The 16,072-nt window shown below is 49.6% G+C and overlaps 1 protein-coding gene across 7 annotated transcripts in view; it reads right to left on the reverse strand.

The window, feature by feature from the left end:
* B9D1 (B9 domain containing 1) overlaps positions 1-15,442 on the reverse strand; it is a 28,260-nt gene extending 12,818 nt beyond the window's left edge. For 6 of the 7 annotated variants that reach the window (XM_016932250.3, XM_009432602.5, XM_063798914.1 and 3 more), the window contains exons 1-3: positions 15,184-15,400; positions 12,998-13,066; positions 10,504-10,615 (exon numbers count right to left, since the gene is read on the reverse strand). In XM_016932250.3, coding sequence (XP_016787739.1) covers positions 10,504-10,615; positions 12,998-13,066; positions 15,184-15,246 — 244 coding nt within the window. In that variant the 5' untranslated portion in view covers positions 15,247-15,400. Of the gene's footprint in view, positions 1-10,503; positions 10,616-12,997; positions 13,067-15,183 lie in introns of all 7 variants that reach the window. The other variant, XM_001153772.7, reaches the window with a different exon arrangement.
* Between the last annotated feature and the right edge of the window lie 630 nt (positions 15,443-16,072).

Below are 16,072 nucleotides of genomic sequence, written 5' to 3' on the forward strand. Positions count from 1 at the left end.
TATGATCAGGGCCGACTAAGGACCTCTGCTCTCTGGGTGCTCCCTTCCTGATGGAGGCGGGCTCATGGGACTGAGGTGGCAGGGGCTCATTTTGGGGGTGTCTAGAAGTCAGAGAGAAAAGAAAAACCTTCTGGGCATTTTCCTTTAAAATATTATAGGTACTATAATAGGTGTGGCTGTTTTTACACCCGCTTCGTGTTGCCATTGAGGCGCATGAGGCACTTTCACCTCGCCAGTTTCAGGTGAGGCCCAGGGAGGGACTAGGAGCCGGCCTGCCAGGCTCTGATCCTGCAGCCACGACTGAGGCAAGTTAGCCAACCTCTCTGCCCCTGTTTCATCATCTCTAAAACACATGAAATAGTACCTAATGCATAGTGAGTGCTCAGTAAATGTTAGGGAGAGGTTTGTGCCCTTCCCATTACTACCTTCCACCAAAGGTAACCATTATTCTGAATTTTAGGAAACTACCTCTTTACTTTTCTTTAAGACTTCACTGCCAAAGAATGCATCCCAAACCTGGTACTTTACCTTTACCAATGTTTTTGAAAGTTTATACAAAAGGAATTATACAGTACATTTATTTTTGTGCCCAGCCTCTAATCCAAAATTATGTCCATTAGATTTTCTCAAATGGTTTCCTGTAAAGGGGTGTGTTCATGTTCAGTACCATATAACATTCTGCGTGGGAATCTGTCACAATGACTGTTCATTCTAGTGCTGATGGACACATGGGCTGCCCTTCCTCTGGGGGCCACGCACCCAGTGCTGAGCACCATGGCGCAGGCTCTCGGTACTCGCATGCACACATCTCTGGTGGGCACACACCCAAGAATGACACTGCACAGGGCCCATGTATGTTCCCTCCCAAAAGGTAACACCAAGCTGCCAGCATGGTCCTATCAGCCAGCACTCCCCCAGCAGTGGTATCTGATTCCTGCTCCTCTGTACCTCACCAAAACATGGCATTACCAATCTTTTAAATTTGAGCCATCCTAGTGAGAGAATAGTGGTAGCTCACTGTAGCTTTAACTTATATTTTCCTTCATTTTAGATTTTTCTTACTGAAATAAGGTTGAGACCTTTACCTGTTTCTTGGTCACCTGGATGTCCTCTTTTGTGAAGAACCTACTCAAGTCTCTTGCCCGGTTTTCTACTTGATGGTCTTTTTCTTTTTTCTTCATTAAAAACATTTTTTTTTTTTTTGAGACAGGGTCTTGCTGTGTTGCCCAGGCTGGAGTGCAGTGGTGCAATCATGGCTCACTGCAACCTCAACCTCCTGGGCTGAAGTGATCCTCCCACCTCAGCCTCCCAAGTAGCTGGGACTACAGGCGTGTGCTGCCATGCCTAATTTTTAAATTTTTTGTAGAGATGGGGTCTCACTATGTTGCCCAGGCTAGTCTCAAACTCTTGGGCTCAAGCAATCTTCCTGCCTCAGCCTCCCGAAGTGCAGGGATTACAGGTGTGAGTCACCTTGCCTGGCCTGGCCTTTTTCTTATTGATTTATAGTGTGTATATGTGTGTTTATCCTGTGACTTTATCCTGTGACTTATCTTTTCACTTTTAGTGATGTCTTTGAATGAACATAAGCCCTTAATTTTAATATAGTCAACTTCATTGATCTTCTCCTTCATGGAGTCCTGCCAGAAAATCTTCCCTTACCCTGATATCATGGCTATAGTCCTCTATGCTACATATCCATCTGAAATTGACTTGTGTGTATGAGGACAGGCTGAAGTTTTTTCCTATGTATATCAAATTGTCCCAGCACCATTTATTAAAAAGACCAGGCTGGCGGGCACCTGTAATCCCAGCCACTCAGGAGGCTGAGGCAGGAGAATGGTGTGAACCCGGGAGGCGGAGCTTGCAGTGAGCTGAGATCACGCCACTGCACTCCAGCCTGGGCGACAGAGCGAAATTCTGTCTCAAAAAAAAAAAAAAAGACCAGGCTGGGAGCAGTGGCTCACGCCTGTAATCCCAGCACTTTGGGAGGCTGAGGTGGCAGATCACTTGAGGCCAGGAGTTCAAGACCAGCCTGGGTAACGTGGCAAAACCCCTTCTCTATGAAAAATACAAAAATTAGGTGAGGCGCGGTGGCTCACACCTGTAATCCCAGCACTTTGGGAGGCTGAGGCAGGTGGATCATCTGAGGATGGGAGTTCAAGACCAGCCTGGCCAACATGGTGAAACCCCATCTCTACTAAAAATACAAAAATTGGCTGGGTGTGGTCGCATGTGCCTGTAGTCCCAGCTACTCCGGAGGCTGAGGCAGAATTGCTTGAACCCAGGAGGCAGAGGTTGCAGTGAGCTGAGATCGTGCCACTGCACTCCAGCCTGGGAGACAGAGCAAGACTCCATCTCAAAAATAAAAACAAAAACAAAAACAAAAATTAGCCGGGCATGGTGGCGCATGCCTGTAATCCCAGCTACTTGGAAGGCTGAGGCACCAGAATCGCTTGAACCCAGGAGGCAGAGGTTGCAGAAAATATCTTTCAACATTTCACCAGTAAAAGTGATGTTTGCTCTAAGCTTTTCATAGATAATCTTGATCAGGTTAGGGAAGCTTCCTTCTATTCCTAGTTTACTAAGCTTTTATCATGAATGGGAGTTGAATTTTACCATGTGTTTTCTTCATTTATGGGGATGATCATGATTTTTTTTTTCTTTTTTTTTTTTGAGATGGAGTCTTGCTCTGTCACTCAGGCTGGAGTGCAGTGGTGCAATCTTGGCTCACTGGAACCTCTGCCTCCCAGTTTCAAGCGATTCTCCTGCCTCAGCTTTCCAAGTAGCTGGGATCACAGGCGTGCGCCACCAAACCCGGCTAATTTTTGTATTTTTAGTAGAGAAGGAGTTTCACCATGTTGGCCAGGCTGGTCTCAAATTCCTGACCTCAAATGATCTGCCTGCCTCGGCCTCCCAAAGTGCTGGGATTACAGGTGTGAGCCATGGTGCCTGGCCTGACTCTGACTTTTCTTCTTTTAAATGTGGTGAATTATTTAGAGACAGGGTCTTGCTACGTTGCCCAGGTTAGTCTCAAACTCCTGGCCTCAAGCAATCTTCCCACCTCGGCCTCCATATGAGCCACTGTGCCTGGCCAACTATAGATGTCATAAAACCTTTGTATTTTTGGAATAAACCCTACTTCTCATGATGTATTATATTATCCTTTTTTTATCTTGCTAGTTTCTGAATATTTCATTTAGGAGTTTTGAATTCAGTTTCTGAATATTTTGTTTGGGAGTTTTGCAACTCTGTTCATGAAGGAGTTTCTTCTTTTTAATGTCCTCAGCAGGCTTTAGGATCAAAACTATGCTGACCTAAAAAAGCTGGGGAATGTTTAATCTTTTCAATTCTAGGAGTTTGTGTAAATCTGCCGTTACTTCCTCTTCTTTTTTTTCTTACACTTCTGCCATGGAAGGTGTCATTCTTTAAATGCCTGGTGGAACTCAGTGATGAAGACGCTCGGACTTGGAACTTTCTTTGTGAGAACATTTTTAATTATAGATTCAATTTAATAGACATAGGACTACTCAGATTCTTATTCCTTTTTTGCAGTTTTGGTAGTTATCTTTTTCTAGGAATTTGACCATTTCATCTACCTTGCCAAATGTATAGCAAATGGCTGTTCTTTATATCTTATCTTTTTACTGTCTGCAAGATCTGTAACATGTTCCTTTTTCATTCCTGCCATTTCTGTCTTCTGTTTCTTCTTCTTATTTTTTAGAGATAGGGTCTAGCACTGGCACCCAGGCTGGAGTGCAGTAGCATGATCATAGCTCACTACACCCCCAAACTCCTAGGCTCAAGCAATCCTCCCACCTCAGCCTCCCGAGTAGCTGGGACTACAGGTTTGAGCCACTGTGCCTGGCCAATTTTTCTATTTTTTGTAGAGACAGGGTCTCACCATGTTGCCCAGGTTAGTCTTGAACTCCTGGGCTCAAGCGATCCTACCGCCTCAGCCTCCCAAAGTGTTGGGATTATAGGTGTGAGTGACCCCACTTAGCCTGTTTTTTCATCGTCTTAACTTGGGGTTTTCAGTTTTAAAAACCAACTTTTGCCTGTTTCATCTCTTCTGTTGTAAGTGTGCTTTCTGTTTAATGAATTAATTTCTGCTGTTTCTCATTCTATTCTGCTTTCTTTGGGTTTAACTTGCTATTCTTTTACTAATTTCTTTTTTTTTTGAGATTGAGTTTCACTCTTTCGCCCAGACCGGAGTGAAGTGGCACAATCTCAGCTGACTGCAACCTCTGCCCCCCAGGATCAAGTGATTCTCCTGCCTCACTCAGCCTCCCCAGTAGCTGGGATTATAGGCACCTGCCACGGGCCTGGCTAATTTTTTTTTTTTTTTTTTGAGACGGAGTTTCGCTCTTGTTGCCCAGGCTGGAGTGCAATGGCATGATCTTGGCTCACTGCAACCTCCACCTCCCGAGTTCAAGTGATTGTCCTGCCTCAGCCTCCCGAGTAGCTGGAATTACAGGTACGTGCCACCATGCCTGGCTAATTTTGTATTTTTAGTAGAGACAGGGTTTCTCCATTTTGGCCAGGCTGGTCTTGAACTCCCGACCTCAGGTGATCCGCCCGCCTTGGCCTCCCAAAGTACTGGGATTACAGGCATGAGCCACTGCGCCCAGCCTATGCCTGGCTAATTTTTAATATTTTTAGTAGAGATGGAATTTCACCATGTTGGCCAGGCTGGTCTCGAACTCCTGACATCAGGTGATCCACCCGTTTTGGCCTCCGAAAGTGCTGGGATTACAGGCGTGAGCCACCACACACAGCCTTCTTTTACTACTTCTTTTTTTTTTTTTTGAGATGGAGTCTCACTCTGTCGCCAGGCTGGAGTGTAGTGACGCGATCTCAGCTCACTGCTATCTCCGCCTCCTGGGTTCAAGCGATTCCCCTGCCTCACCCTCCTGAGTAGCTGGGGCTACAGAAGCCCACCACCACACCCGGCTAATTTTTTGTATTTTAGTAGAGATGGGGTTTCACCATGTTGGCCAGGCTGGTCTTGAACTCCTGACCTCGTGATCCACCCGCCTCAGCCTCCCAAAATGCTGGGATTATAGGCATGAGCCACCGTACCCAGCCACTAATTTCTTTTTTTTTTCTTTTTTATTGATCATTCTTGGGTGTTTCTCGCAGAGGGGGATTTGGCAGGGTCACAGGACAATAGTGGAGGGAAGGTCAGCAGATAAACAAGTGAACAAAGTTCTCTGGTTTTCCTAGGCAGAGGACCCTGCGGCCTTCCGCAGTGTTTGTGTCCCTGGGTACTTGAGATTAGGGAGTGGTGATGACTCTTAACGAACATGCTGCCTTCAAGCATCTGTTTAACAAAGCACATCTTGCACCGCCCTTAATCCATTCAACCCTGAGTGGATACAGCACATGTTTCAGAGAGCACAGGGTTGGGGGTAAGGTCACAGATCAACAGGATCCCAAGGCAGAAGAATTTTTCTTAGTACAGAACAAAATGAAAAGTCTCCCATGTCCACCTCTTTCTACACAGACACGGCAACCATCCGATTTCTCAATCTTTTCCCCACCCTTCCCCCCTTTCTATTCCACAAAACCTCCATTGTCTTCATGGCCCGCTCTCAATGAGCTGTTGAGCACACCTCCCAGATGGGGTGGTGGCCGGGCAGAGGAGCTCCTCACTTCCCAGTAGGGGCGGCCGGGCAGAAGCGCCCCTCACCTCCCGGACGGGGCGGCTGGCCAGGAGGGGGGCTGACCCCCCCACCTCCCTCCCGGACGGGGCGGCTGGCCGGGCGGGGGGCTGACCCCCCACCTCCCTCCCGGACAGGGCGGCTGGCCGGGCAGAGGGGCTCCTCACTTCCCAGTAGGGGTGGCCGGGCAGAGGCGCCCCTCACTTCCCCGACGGGGTGGCTGGCCCGGCAGGGGGCTGACCCCCCCACCTCCCTCCCGGATGGGGCGACCCAGCCACTAATTTCTTAAGATAGATGCTGAAATCATTAATTTTTCAGCCTAATTTCTTCTCTAACATGCATTTAAAATTACAAAATTGGTCAGGTGCAGTGCCTCAGGTCTGTAATCCCAGCACTTTGGGAGGCTGAGGCGGGTGGATCACCTGATGTCAGGAGTTCGAGACCAGCCTGGCCAACATGGTGAAACCCCATCTCTAATAAAAACACAAAAAAAATCAGCTGGGCATAGTGGCAGGCACCTGTAATCCCAGCTACTTGGGAGGGTGAGGCAGGAGAATCATTTGAACCCGGGAGGCAGGTTTGCAGTGAGCCAAGACCGAGCGCCATTGCACTCCAGCCTGGGCAACAAAAACAAGACTTCATTTCAAAAAACAAATAAATACGGCCAGGCATGGTGGCTCACGCCTGTAATCCCAGCCCTTTGGGAGGCCGAGGCGGGCGGATCACTTGAGGTCAGGAGTTCGAGACCAGCATGACCAACATGGAAAAAACCTGTCTCTACTAAAAATACAAAATTAGCCAGGCGTGGTGGTACGTGCCTGTAATCCCAGCTACTCAGGAGGCTGAGGCAGGAGAATCGGTTGAACTCAGGAGCAGGAGGTTGCAGTGAGCCGAGATCGTGCCATTGCACTCCTGCCTGGGCAACAAGAGCAAAACTCTGTCTCAAAAAATTAAATAAATAAATAAAAATAAAAAATAAAATAAAATGACAAAATTTCCCTCTATCCATGACTTTAACTGCCCCCTGCAAATTCAGATAGCTCAGTATTTTTATTATCATTCAATTCAAAATTCCATTATTCCATCAGTATTTCTTCTTTGACATATGGGTTGTTTTTAGAAGTTATTTTCTTATTTTTCAAACATATGGAGATTTTTCTCATTATCCTTGCTATTGGTCCCTAGCTTAAGTTCACTGTGGTCAAAGAAAATACTCCACTCCTCCTGAAAAGCTAAAAGAATTCCAATGTACTGGCGCTGACTCACTACCGGATCACCACTGACAGCTGAGTCTACTTGCTTTACTGCCTCTCCCCATGCCTCAGTCAACTCATCCTACTTGTGAGGAATTTCAAAGTAAATTACAGATCTCTGGACACTTTCCCCAAAATACTTCACTATGCATGTCAGCAAATAGAGCTCAATATTTGTTCACAGTTCTTTCGAGATAAAATTTATGCATAATGAAACATAAATCTTAAAGTGTACTATTCAATGGATTTTGACAAATGCATACATCTGTGTACTAGCTGCTTTCAAGATTTTCTTTTTGGCTGGGTGCAGTGGCTCATGCCTGTAATCTCAGCACTTTGGGAGGCTGAGGTGGCTGGATCATGAGGTCAGGAGTTCAAGACCAGCCTGGCCAAAATGGTGAAACCCCATCTCTACTAAAAATACAAAAATTAGCCAGGCATGGTGGCAGGCACCTGTAATCCCCAGCTACTCGGGAGGCTGAGGCGGAGAATTGCTTGAACCTGGGAGGCGGAGGTTGCAGTGAGCCGAGATCGTGCCACTGCACTACAGCCTGGGTGACAGAGCAAGACTCCGTCTCGAAAAAAAGAGAAAAAAAAGATTTTCTTTTTGTCTTTGGTTTTCAACTGTTTGATTATCATGCACCTAGGGGTGGGTTTCTTCCATTTATCCTGCTTGAGTTTTGTCTTCTTGAATTTGTGGCTTGATGTCTCTCATCATTTTTGAAAAGAATTGTAGCTATTTATCCCTTCCAATATTGTCTCTAGCTTGTCCTCTCCCCCTCCTTCCAGGATTCCAATTCCATATGGCAGACTTTCAGTATTCTCTGTCTCCTACCTTCTCATCTATATTTTCTATTCTTGGGTTTCACTGTAGATATTTTCCTTTGACCTAGCTTTCAGTATATAATTATCTCTTCAGCTGTGTTTAATCTGCTGAATTCCTGCTTTTGGTTATCATATTTTTCAATTCTAGAATTTCTATTACAATGTTTAAAAAATATGGCCAGGCATGGGGCTCAAGCCTGTAACACCAGAACTTTCTTAGGCCGAGGTGGGAGGATTGCCTGAGCTCAGGAGTTCAAGACCAGCCTGGCCAACATGGTGAAACCCTGTATCTACTAAAAATACAAAAAATTAGCCGGACATGGTAGTGCATGCCTGTAGTCCCAGCTACTCGGGAGGCTGAGGCATAAGAATCGCTTGAATCCAGGAGGTAGAGGTTGCAATGAGCTGAAATGGCGCCACTTTACTCAGAAAGACAGAGCAAGACTCTGTCTGCAATTAAAAAAAAAAAAAATCGGCTGGGCGTGGTGGCTCACGCCTGTAATCCCAGCACTTTGGGAGGCTGAGGCGGGCAGATCACGAGGTCAGGAGATCGAGACCATCCTGGCTAACACGGTGAAACCCCGTCTCTACTAAAAATACAAAAAAAAAAATTAGCCAGGCACGGTGGTGGGTGCCTGTAGTCCCAGCTACTCGAGAGGCTGAGGCAGGAGAATGGCATGAACCCAGGAGGCGGAGCTTGCAGTGAGCTGAGATCGTGCCACTGCACTCCAGCCTGGGCAACAGAGCAAGACTCAGTCTCAAAAAAAAAAGTCAGGCTTCCTAGTTCTCTGCCATAATTCTCAGTCTGTTTTATCTCTTTTGATCATAGTAAAAATATATCTGATAATTTCAGTGTCTAGAGATTCTGTTTATCTCTATTGCTTTATTGTCTTATTTTTGCTGGTTATCATTTATGTTGTCTTGGTTCTTGTGTGCCTCATTATATGCCAGATACTACATTTGAAAAAATATATAGAAATAATTTTATGTCTATGAGATGTTATCTTTCTCCAAAGAGTTTTCTTTCTTTTTTTTGAGACAGGGTCTCACTTTGTCACCCAGGCTGGAGTGCAGTGGCATAATCTCTGCTCACTGCAGCCTCGACCTCCTAGGCTCAAGCGATCCTTCTGCCTCAGCCCCCCAAGTAGCTAAGATTACAGGCGCCCACCCCCATGCCAAGCTAATTTTCGTATTTTTAGTAGAGACAGATTTTTGCCATATTGCCCAGGCTGGTCTTAAACTCCTGAGCTCAGGCGATCTGCCTGCCTCAGCCTCCCAAAGTGCTGGAATTACAGGCATGAGCCACCATGCCCAGCCCAAAGAGGTTTCTAATTTGTTTTTGTCAGGTGCCTTGGTGTAACAATCTTGGAGCTGAATAGAAGAATCAGGAGGTTGAAATCATCAGGGGCTGAGCTGAAATCCCTGTGAGGCTGCTCTGCTTCCATCTCTCCCTTATTCCTAGGGCAGCTCTTTGAGGTCTTAACCCAGTTGGTGAGATTTACCTGAGGCCCTCCTCCCAACCCCTTGGAAGGCTCTGAACATCAGTTTTTTTGTGTCCTGGGCCCAGAGAGGCTGTCAAAAGTCTTGATCAGTCTCTCAATCACCTCTATTGAAATCAGCAAACACTCCCAGAGGAGATGGGATTGGGGTAACCTCTCTGGATTTCTGTTCTCCTGGATCTTGCCTGGTAAATCTCTTCTACTTTGCTAGCTCTCTGATGCCTCTGAGGTAGTTGCTTTTTGTTTTTGCTTTTGTGTATTACATTTACCTCTCCTACCTGTCCTCGGCAGGAGGAGGTTCGTCCAGTACCTACAGTATCTATTGCACTGTTCCAGGAAGTCTATTGAAACTTCCTACTCATGGATGATGACAGCAGGATGGAATTCCCTGCTCAGGAGGACCACCAAGCATTTTCTGCTCCAGACCCTCCACACCGTGGTAAGCCTAGGCCCAGGCCACGTGCAGTAGAAAGGCCTAGATTGTGAAATCAGATGGGCCTGAATTAAAATCCACACTTGGTCACTAGATGTAAAGCAGAAGGCAAATGATGTCAGTTTTGAGTGTCAGTTTCCTTATATGGGAAAAGAAATGGAGAGAAATCTCTCCAGCAGGTATGATTGGGAAGCTCGGATAAGTCCACACAGTGAAAGTATTCATAGTCCCCATGGAGACTAAGCCCAGGCTTTGTGCCCAGTAGGCACTTATGAAGTGCAAGTGAACAATCAGAATGGTTAATAACCACCAGCCAAGGTAGAAAGTAAGCAATGCCAGCCAGGAAACCCTTGGGAAAGAGGTTAGACATAGGACGTGGGAATGGTATCCAGACAGATGGATCGGCATGAATAAAGCTCAGATGAAGAAAGTTGAGGGACTAGCACAGGAGGAGAAAGTGCCAGGGTCTAGCCGGAACACAACACGCCATGGGAAGTCAGCAGGCACAGAGTCAGGCCTCCAGGCCAAACAGCCACAGTCCTGCATGCCAGGGTGGGGAGCCTGCCTTTTACAGGCGTGGCCACTAGCCCTGATGCACTCTGAACTTCCAGAAGGCCAGCTGCACAGCCTGTAGCAGATGAAGGGGGTGAGTGGGGATGAGGAAGAAGAGGAGGGAAAGGGACAGATGGCGAGAGAGAACGTTGAGGGCTGCTTCAAGAGCCCAGGTGACAATCTGAATGTGAACAGTCATGGGCTGGATGAGGCAGAGGCTGTCTTGGGGGTGCTGTGTGAAAGCTCTGCCACCCTACCCCGCAGGGCCCCTGCAGACTCACAGCCGTAGGGGTTGGTGCTTTTAAAGGTGACATCAATGGGGAAGTTCCACACCAGTGCTTGCCGCACATCTTGGCTCTTGGATGTGATCTGTGAGATCCCCTCCTCCAGACCCTGTGGGGACAGTGACACAGACGGCTGGATTCAGAGCAGAGCCAAGCTGCTGCGGCTCCTCCCCTTACCTTCAGCAGGCAGTTAGGAGGGCTGTTTTCTCAGCTGTCTTCTCCCAAGACACTAACTTCCAAACAAAGGGGACTAAGAGATGATGGAGTACCTCTTTAAGTCTGGTACTTTAACGCCGTAGCTTGACAACCCTGGGAGGCCAGCCACTCTCCCGGGCACAAGGGCACTAGATCTGGTCCCAAGCTCTTGCCCCACTGAAGGAATGGTCCAGCATGCTTACACTCTCCTGCATCCCCACCCTCACCTGAGTATGCCCATCCTCACCTGAGTATCCCCATCGGTAAATACGTAAATGTGTTTTCTCCATCAAAAATAGTCCTCTTTCAACTCTGCTGCTTCTTTCACCCACCAACCCTTTCTCTGCTCCCTTTATAGCAAAACTGCCTCAAAGAGCTGCCACACTCACCGGCTCCAATTCCTCCCCTGCTATTCTTTTGTGACCCCACTCCAATGTGACTGCTGGCTCCAGCACTCTACCAAAGGGTTTTCTCCATTAATGCCCGTGACCAACATTGCTAGATCCAATGGTCATTTCTCTATCCTCGTGTTACTTGACCCATCAGCAGCACCTGATGCAGCTGCTTACTCCTTGATACACTGTCTTCCCTTGGCTTCTGGGTCTCTCCACTGCACAGGGTGGCCCCTGCTCAGTGGCTCTTGCTGGTTCCTTCTCAGTGTTGCCGTCCTAAGGCTGCATCTTTGGCCAGCTCCTCTACCTGTACTTGGTGATCTCATCCATCTCATGGCTTTCAATGTGCTCTAGATGTCGATGATTCCCAAATTTATGTCTGCAGCCTGGTCCTTGCCTCTGCACTCTGGATCAGCACCTCCTCTTGGATATCCAGTGGGTGCCTCAACCTTAACCCACACCAGGCTGAGCTCCAGGTAGCTCTCCCCAATCTGTTCTTCTCACTGAAAGGCAGCTGCCTACTTCTAAGTGCTCAGGCTAAAAGCCCTGCTGTGAATCCTAACTCCTCCTTCTCTCAGACCTCACATCCATCAAAAGAACCCAGCGGCTCTATCTTCAGAATATACTTGCAGTCCAGCCCCTCCCACCACCCCACTGCCACTGCCCTCCTCTCCCATCTCCACTGCTGTCAGAGCCAACTGGGCTGCCTGCTCTTGCCCTTTCCCCCCGAGTCTATCCTTGTCGTAGAAGCCAGGGAATCTTCTAAAAACATAAGTCAGATCACTTTCTCTGCTGAAAGTTCTCCAATGGGATCCCATCTCCCTTTGAGTAAAGGTCACAGTCCTTACTCTGACATTCTAAGTCCTACAAGACCTGCCCAGGTGCCTCTCTGCTCCAGCCACTCTCCTGCTGGCTCGCTCTCCAGTGGCCACACAGCCTCCTTGCTGGTCCTCAAACATGCCAGGCAAGCTCCTGCTCCAGGGCCTTTGCACTCTCTGCTGTTTCTGCCTGGACAGTTCTCACGGGTTTCCACATGGCTTGTTCCCTCACTTCCTTCAGGTCTTTCCTCAAAAGTTACTTTCTCGGCAAGGCCCTCCCTGGCAGCCTTAGCGAGATCGCAGCCTCCTTCTCATCACTCATCCCTGTCACTTCCTGGCTTGGTCTCCCCTCGCACTTCTGGCTTACTAACATCCTAGAATATGCACTCCTTATTATCTGACCCCCCAGCAAGAACGTGCGCTCCGGGAAGGCAGGGTCTTCTGGTTTGGCTTTGCTCACCCCTGCATCCCCAGCACCCAGAAGACAATCAATAAAGGGAAAAGAAGGATTATCATCTCAGTTGTACAAATGAGGAAACTGAGGCTCAGAGAGCTTAAATAAGTTCAGTCTCCTTTTCTTAAACTGCTATGAAGATGAAACAAGTGCTTTGCAAACAGCAGAGCACAGAGCGGGCTGAAGTTGTCACCACAGTCCCTCACCTGGTGGAGGCAAGCTACCCCTTGGGAAGTCCTGGAAGGAGAGCTCCTACTCTGTCTTTTTACTCCAGGTCCTCCCCACTGGCTGAGGAGAGGCCAAATGGTGAGCGGACTGGCCAGAGTGTCCACAGCTCAGCCACGTCCAGGCTGGCTCACTGGGGCCTGCCTCCTACTGCAGGTGTTGCTGTTTGCTGCCCCGGGGAAGCTCACAGGGTAGGGTGTCTGAGTGCAGTCTTGGTGGATGGATCAGGGAGTCCAACCATGGCTGTGTCCTCTGCTCCTGCTTTACCAGGAACACTCATGTTTGGGTTCCCCTGAACTCAGTGTCTACCTCTTAACTTGTTCTGAATGGGGAGGGGAAGGATATGACACCTTCAGAAACCCCAAAAGTCATGAAGGCGGTAAGGGAGGCCCAAGAGTCCAGCTTACCGCTGTGGGGGCCCAGTCCTGGCCGTACACAAAGCAGTACTTGCAGTAGAGGTCATCATACTCTGGAAACTGAAAAAAGCACAGACAGATTCTGTCGACTGGTATTCATGCTGAGGCCAATGCATTTGCTAGGCAGGTGCAGCCAAGGGGAATTCTGAACGTGAGACACCTGGGAGTGGGTCTAAGAGACGGCTGGAGATGTGTTCAGAGCAGAGGCTGAGGACCAAGAAGCGGGAGTCCACGGGAGACTCCCAGGTGCCACCGCCCCTGGCTTTTGCTCAGGCTCTGCCTTGTCTGATTTGTCCTTCCTACTTCATCCGGAAAACTCCTGCTCAACCTTCAAAACTTACCCTTCAGGGAGCCTGCCCTAACTCTCAAGCTGGTTTAAGGTCTCCTCTTGGCTCCCTTAGCCCTGTGCTTCCCTCCATAAAAGCAATGATTGCCTGTGTCTAAGTCTGTCAATTCCTCTAGACCATGAGTAGAGAAGAGATTTAATGCCTTTCTGCGTCCCCACTGCCTGGCACAGGGCTGGGCACAGATAAGGTCTAAGGCAGGGGTCCTCAACCAGTCCGTGGCCTGTTAGGAACGGGTCCACACAGCAAGAGGTGAGGAGCAGGCGAGCAAGCAAAGCTTCATCTGTATTTACAGCTGCTCCCCACTGCTCGCATGACCACGGGAGCTCCACCTCCTTGTCAGATCAGTGGCGGCATTAGATTCTCATAGGAGCACGAACCCTACTGTGAACTGCACATGTGGGGGATCTAGGTTGCATGTTCCTTATGAGAATCTAACGCATGATGATCTGTCACTGTCTCCCATCACACCCAGATGGGACCATCTAGTTGCAGGAAAGCAAACTCAGGGCTCCCACTGATTCTACATTATGGTGAGTTGTATAATTATTTCATTATTATTTACAAGGTAATAATAGAAATAAAGTGCACAATAAATGTAATGTCCCCAAATCATCCCAAAACCATCCCTCGCCACCTGGTTTTCCACGAAACCAGTCCCTGGTGCCAAAAAGGTTGAGGACCACTGGTGTAAGGGAATGGTGCTGAAGTGAAAGGTCTGAGAACCCAGGAAGCCATCATATGCAAGGCTGGAGTTGAGGCCCTGAAAAGAGGGAGGTGCTGAGAGCAGAGCAGGGAGGAACAGTGTGACTGTCAGTGTGTGTGTGGCGGGGGGGGGTCGCTGATGCTGAGAGCACAGACACATGTGACTCAGCCCAGCCGAGAGCCCCTAATAGGAAAGGACAGGAGAGTGGGGAAAGACGGTCTTAGGCACTAGGCTAAGGCAGAGGCGGACAGGGTGGGAGCATGTAGTATCCCTGATGAAATAGGAAGGCAGGAGACACCTACAAAGCATCAGGCCCTGTCAGAGCCTTACCCAAACTGTCTCAGTCAATCCTCACAATAATATTATAAAATAATAATAAACACCACCTCCAACAGCCTGGAAGGACAGTGTAGTGAAGCTTTGAGGTCAGATAGGCGTGGGTTCAATTCCCAGACAGGCCAGTTCCTTTGGTATATTTCCCCAGCTGTAAAATGGGGGTGTTAGTAGTGCCTATCTGGTAAGGCTGTAAGGGTGGACCAGTGCGGAGCACCGACTTTGGGACATATTGAGGACTTGGTGAGCGTTGGTTTATATTTACAATAAATGATTCCTCTAAAGTGTAGGGGGATGGGGAATAGCGTCCCTCGGGCCTGGCAGGCACACCTTCCTTGGGTCAATTCCAGGCCACCACCATTGTTGGATGGTTGGATTCGAACCCGAGTTCAAGGATCTGGGGATTCAGAACGCGGGACAGTAACTCCACACGGGACACAGCGCAAATGCTGGAAACTCGGCCAAGCCTCGGCTCCTCGCGTTAACCCCAGGAGGCTCCTGCCAGTGATCCAAGCAAGTGGGCATGACCCGTGCGAGGGCCCACAGGCTTGCCCGAGTGTGACCTCGGTACTAGCTCAACATCTCGAGGTCTGCTTCTATTCCTGCACATCGGGACTCAGGGTCCGGGCAACCTCGCGCCAAGCTCTCCAATGCTGGCTCCCCTCCCCCGCCTAACCGAGAGGCTCAGAGGAATGACGTGGCTCTCCGGGGGCCACAGGGCAGCCCGGGGGGTTGCGGGAAGGGCCCCGGGGGACGCTGGGGGGCGGGCCCCGGCGGGGTCCACGGCCGCTCACCTGGGCGCTCTCCACCTGCCCGTTGACCATGAGTAGAAAGACGCTAGGACTCGCGGTCGCCATGGCAGGTCTGGGGGTTCCGGGGGGACCCACCTAGGCCGCGCGCGGTTGCTAAGAGACGCCGGCGTTGCCCTAGAAACAGACGGCGTAGCGCGCAGGACACGTTTCTTGGCAGCGACACCTTCGCGAAGGCCACGCGAGTGCGCGTGTCGCATGCGCAGGCGCAGTGAACGGGCGCCGTTATAAGGGGGCGGGGCACAAGGGGCGGGGCTCCACACCGAGGCTCCACCCCTCCTTAGGGCAGGTATGACCGAGACCTGGGGCGGGAGCGTTGACCTGTCGGGTAAAGCCAGCCCTACCGCTCGACTCAGTTGCACGCGCAGGGAGTGTGTGTTCACTCTGACTCGGCCCGGCTCCCCGTCCCCGCCGAAGCGCAGAGGCGAATGAGAGCTGAGTCCTGGGGAGCAGCGCTCCGACTCACGCCCGCAGCAAGCCGAGTGTTTAAAATACATTCAGCCACTAGATGTCGCTGTGGCCCCACCGCGAGGACGCGGAGGGAGGCGCTGCAGAGCACGGGCGACGTGACCACAGCTGTCGGGGCTAACTCTGGAATGCCGGGTGCTCGGAGGAGGCTCCCCAGCTGGGGCCAAGCAGCGTCCAAGCAGGTGAAAAGGATGCGCCCCTGTGGCTTGGAGACGCTTGCCCTCGAAAAAGTTTATTAAACAAACTTGGGAGGGACCTCAAGAATCCTTACATCCAAGCCATCGCTCTTTAGTTCGAAGCTGGGGAAACTGAGGCCCGCAGCGGGCGGCGCCTGGCACCCCAATCAGCCAGCGCTCAGGGGAGTTGCTAGCCAAAATCCACGAATCTGTCAAGATACAGTCTTGTA

This window comes from Pan troglodytes, chromosome 19 (genome assembly GCF_028858775.2).
Source record: "Pan troglodytes isolate AG18354 chromosome 19, NHGRI_mPanTro3-v2.0_pri, whole genome shotgun sequence".
Lineage (NCBI taxonomy): Eukaryota > Metazoa > Chordata > Mammalia > Primates > Hominidae > Pan > Pan troglodytes.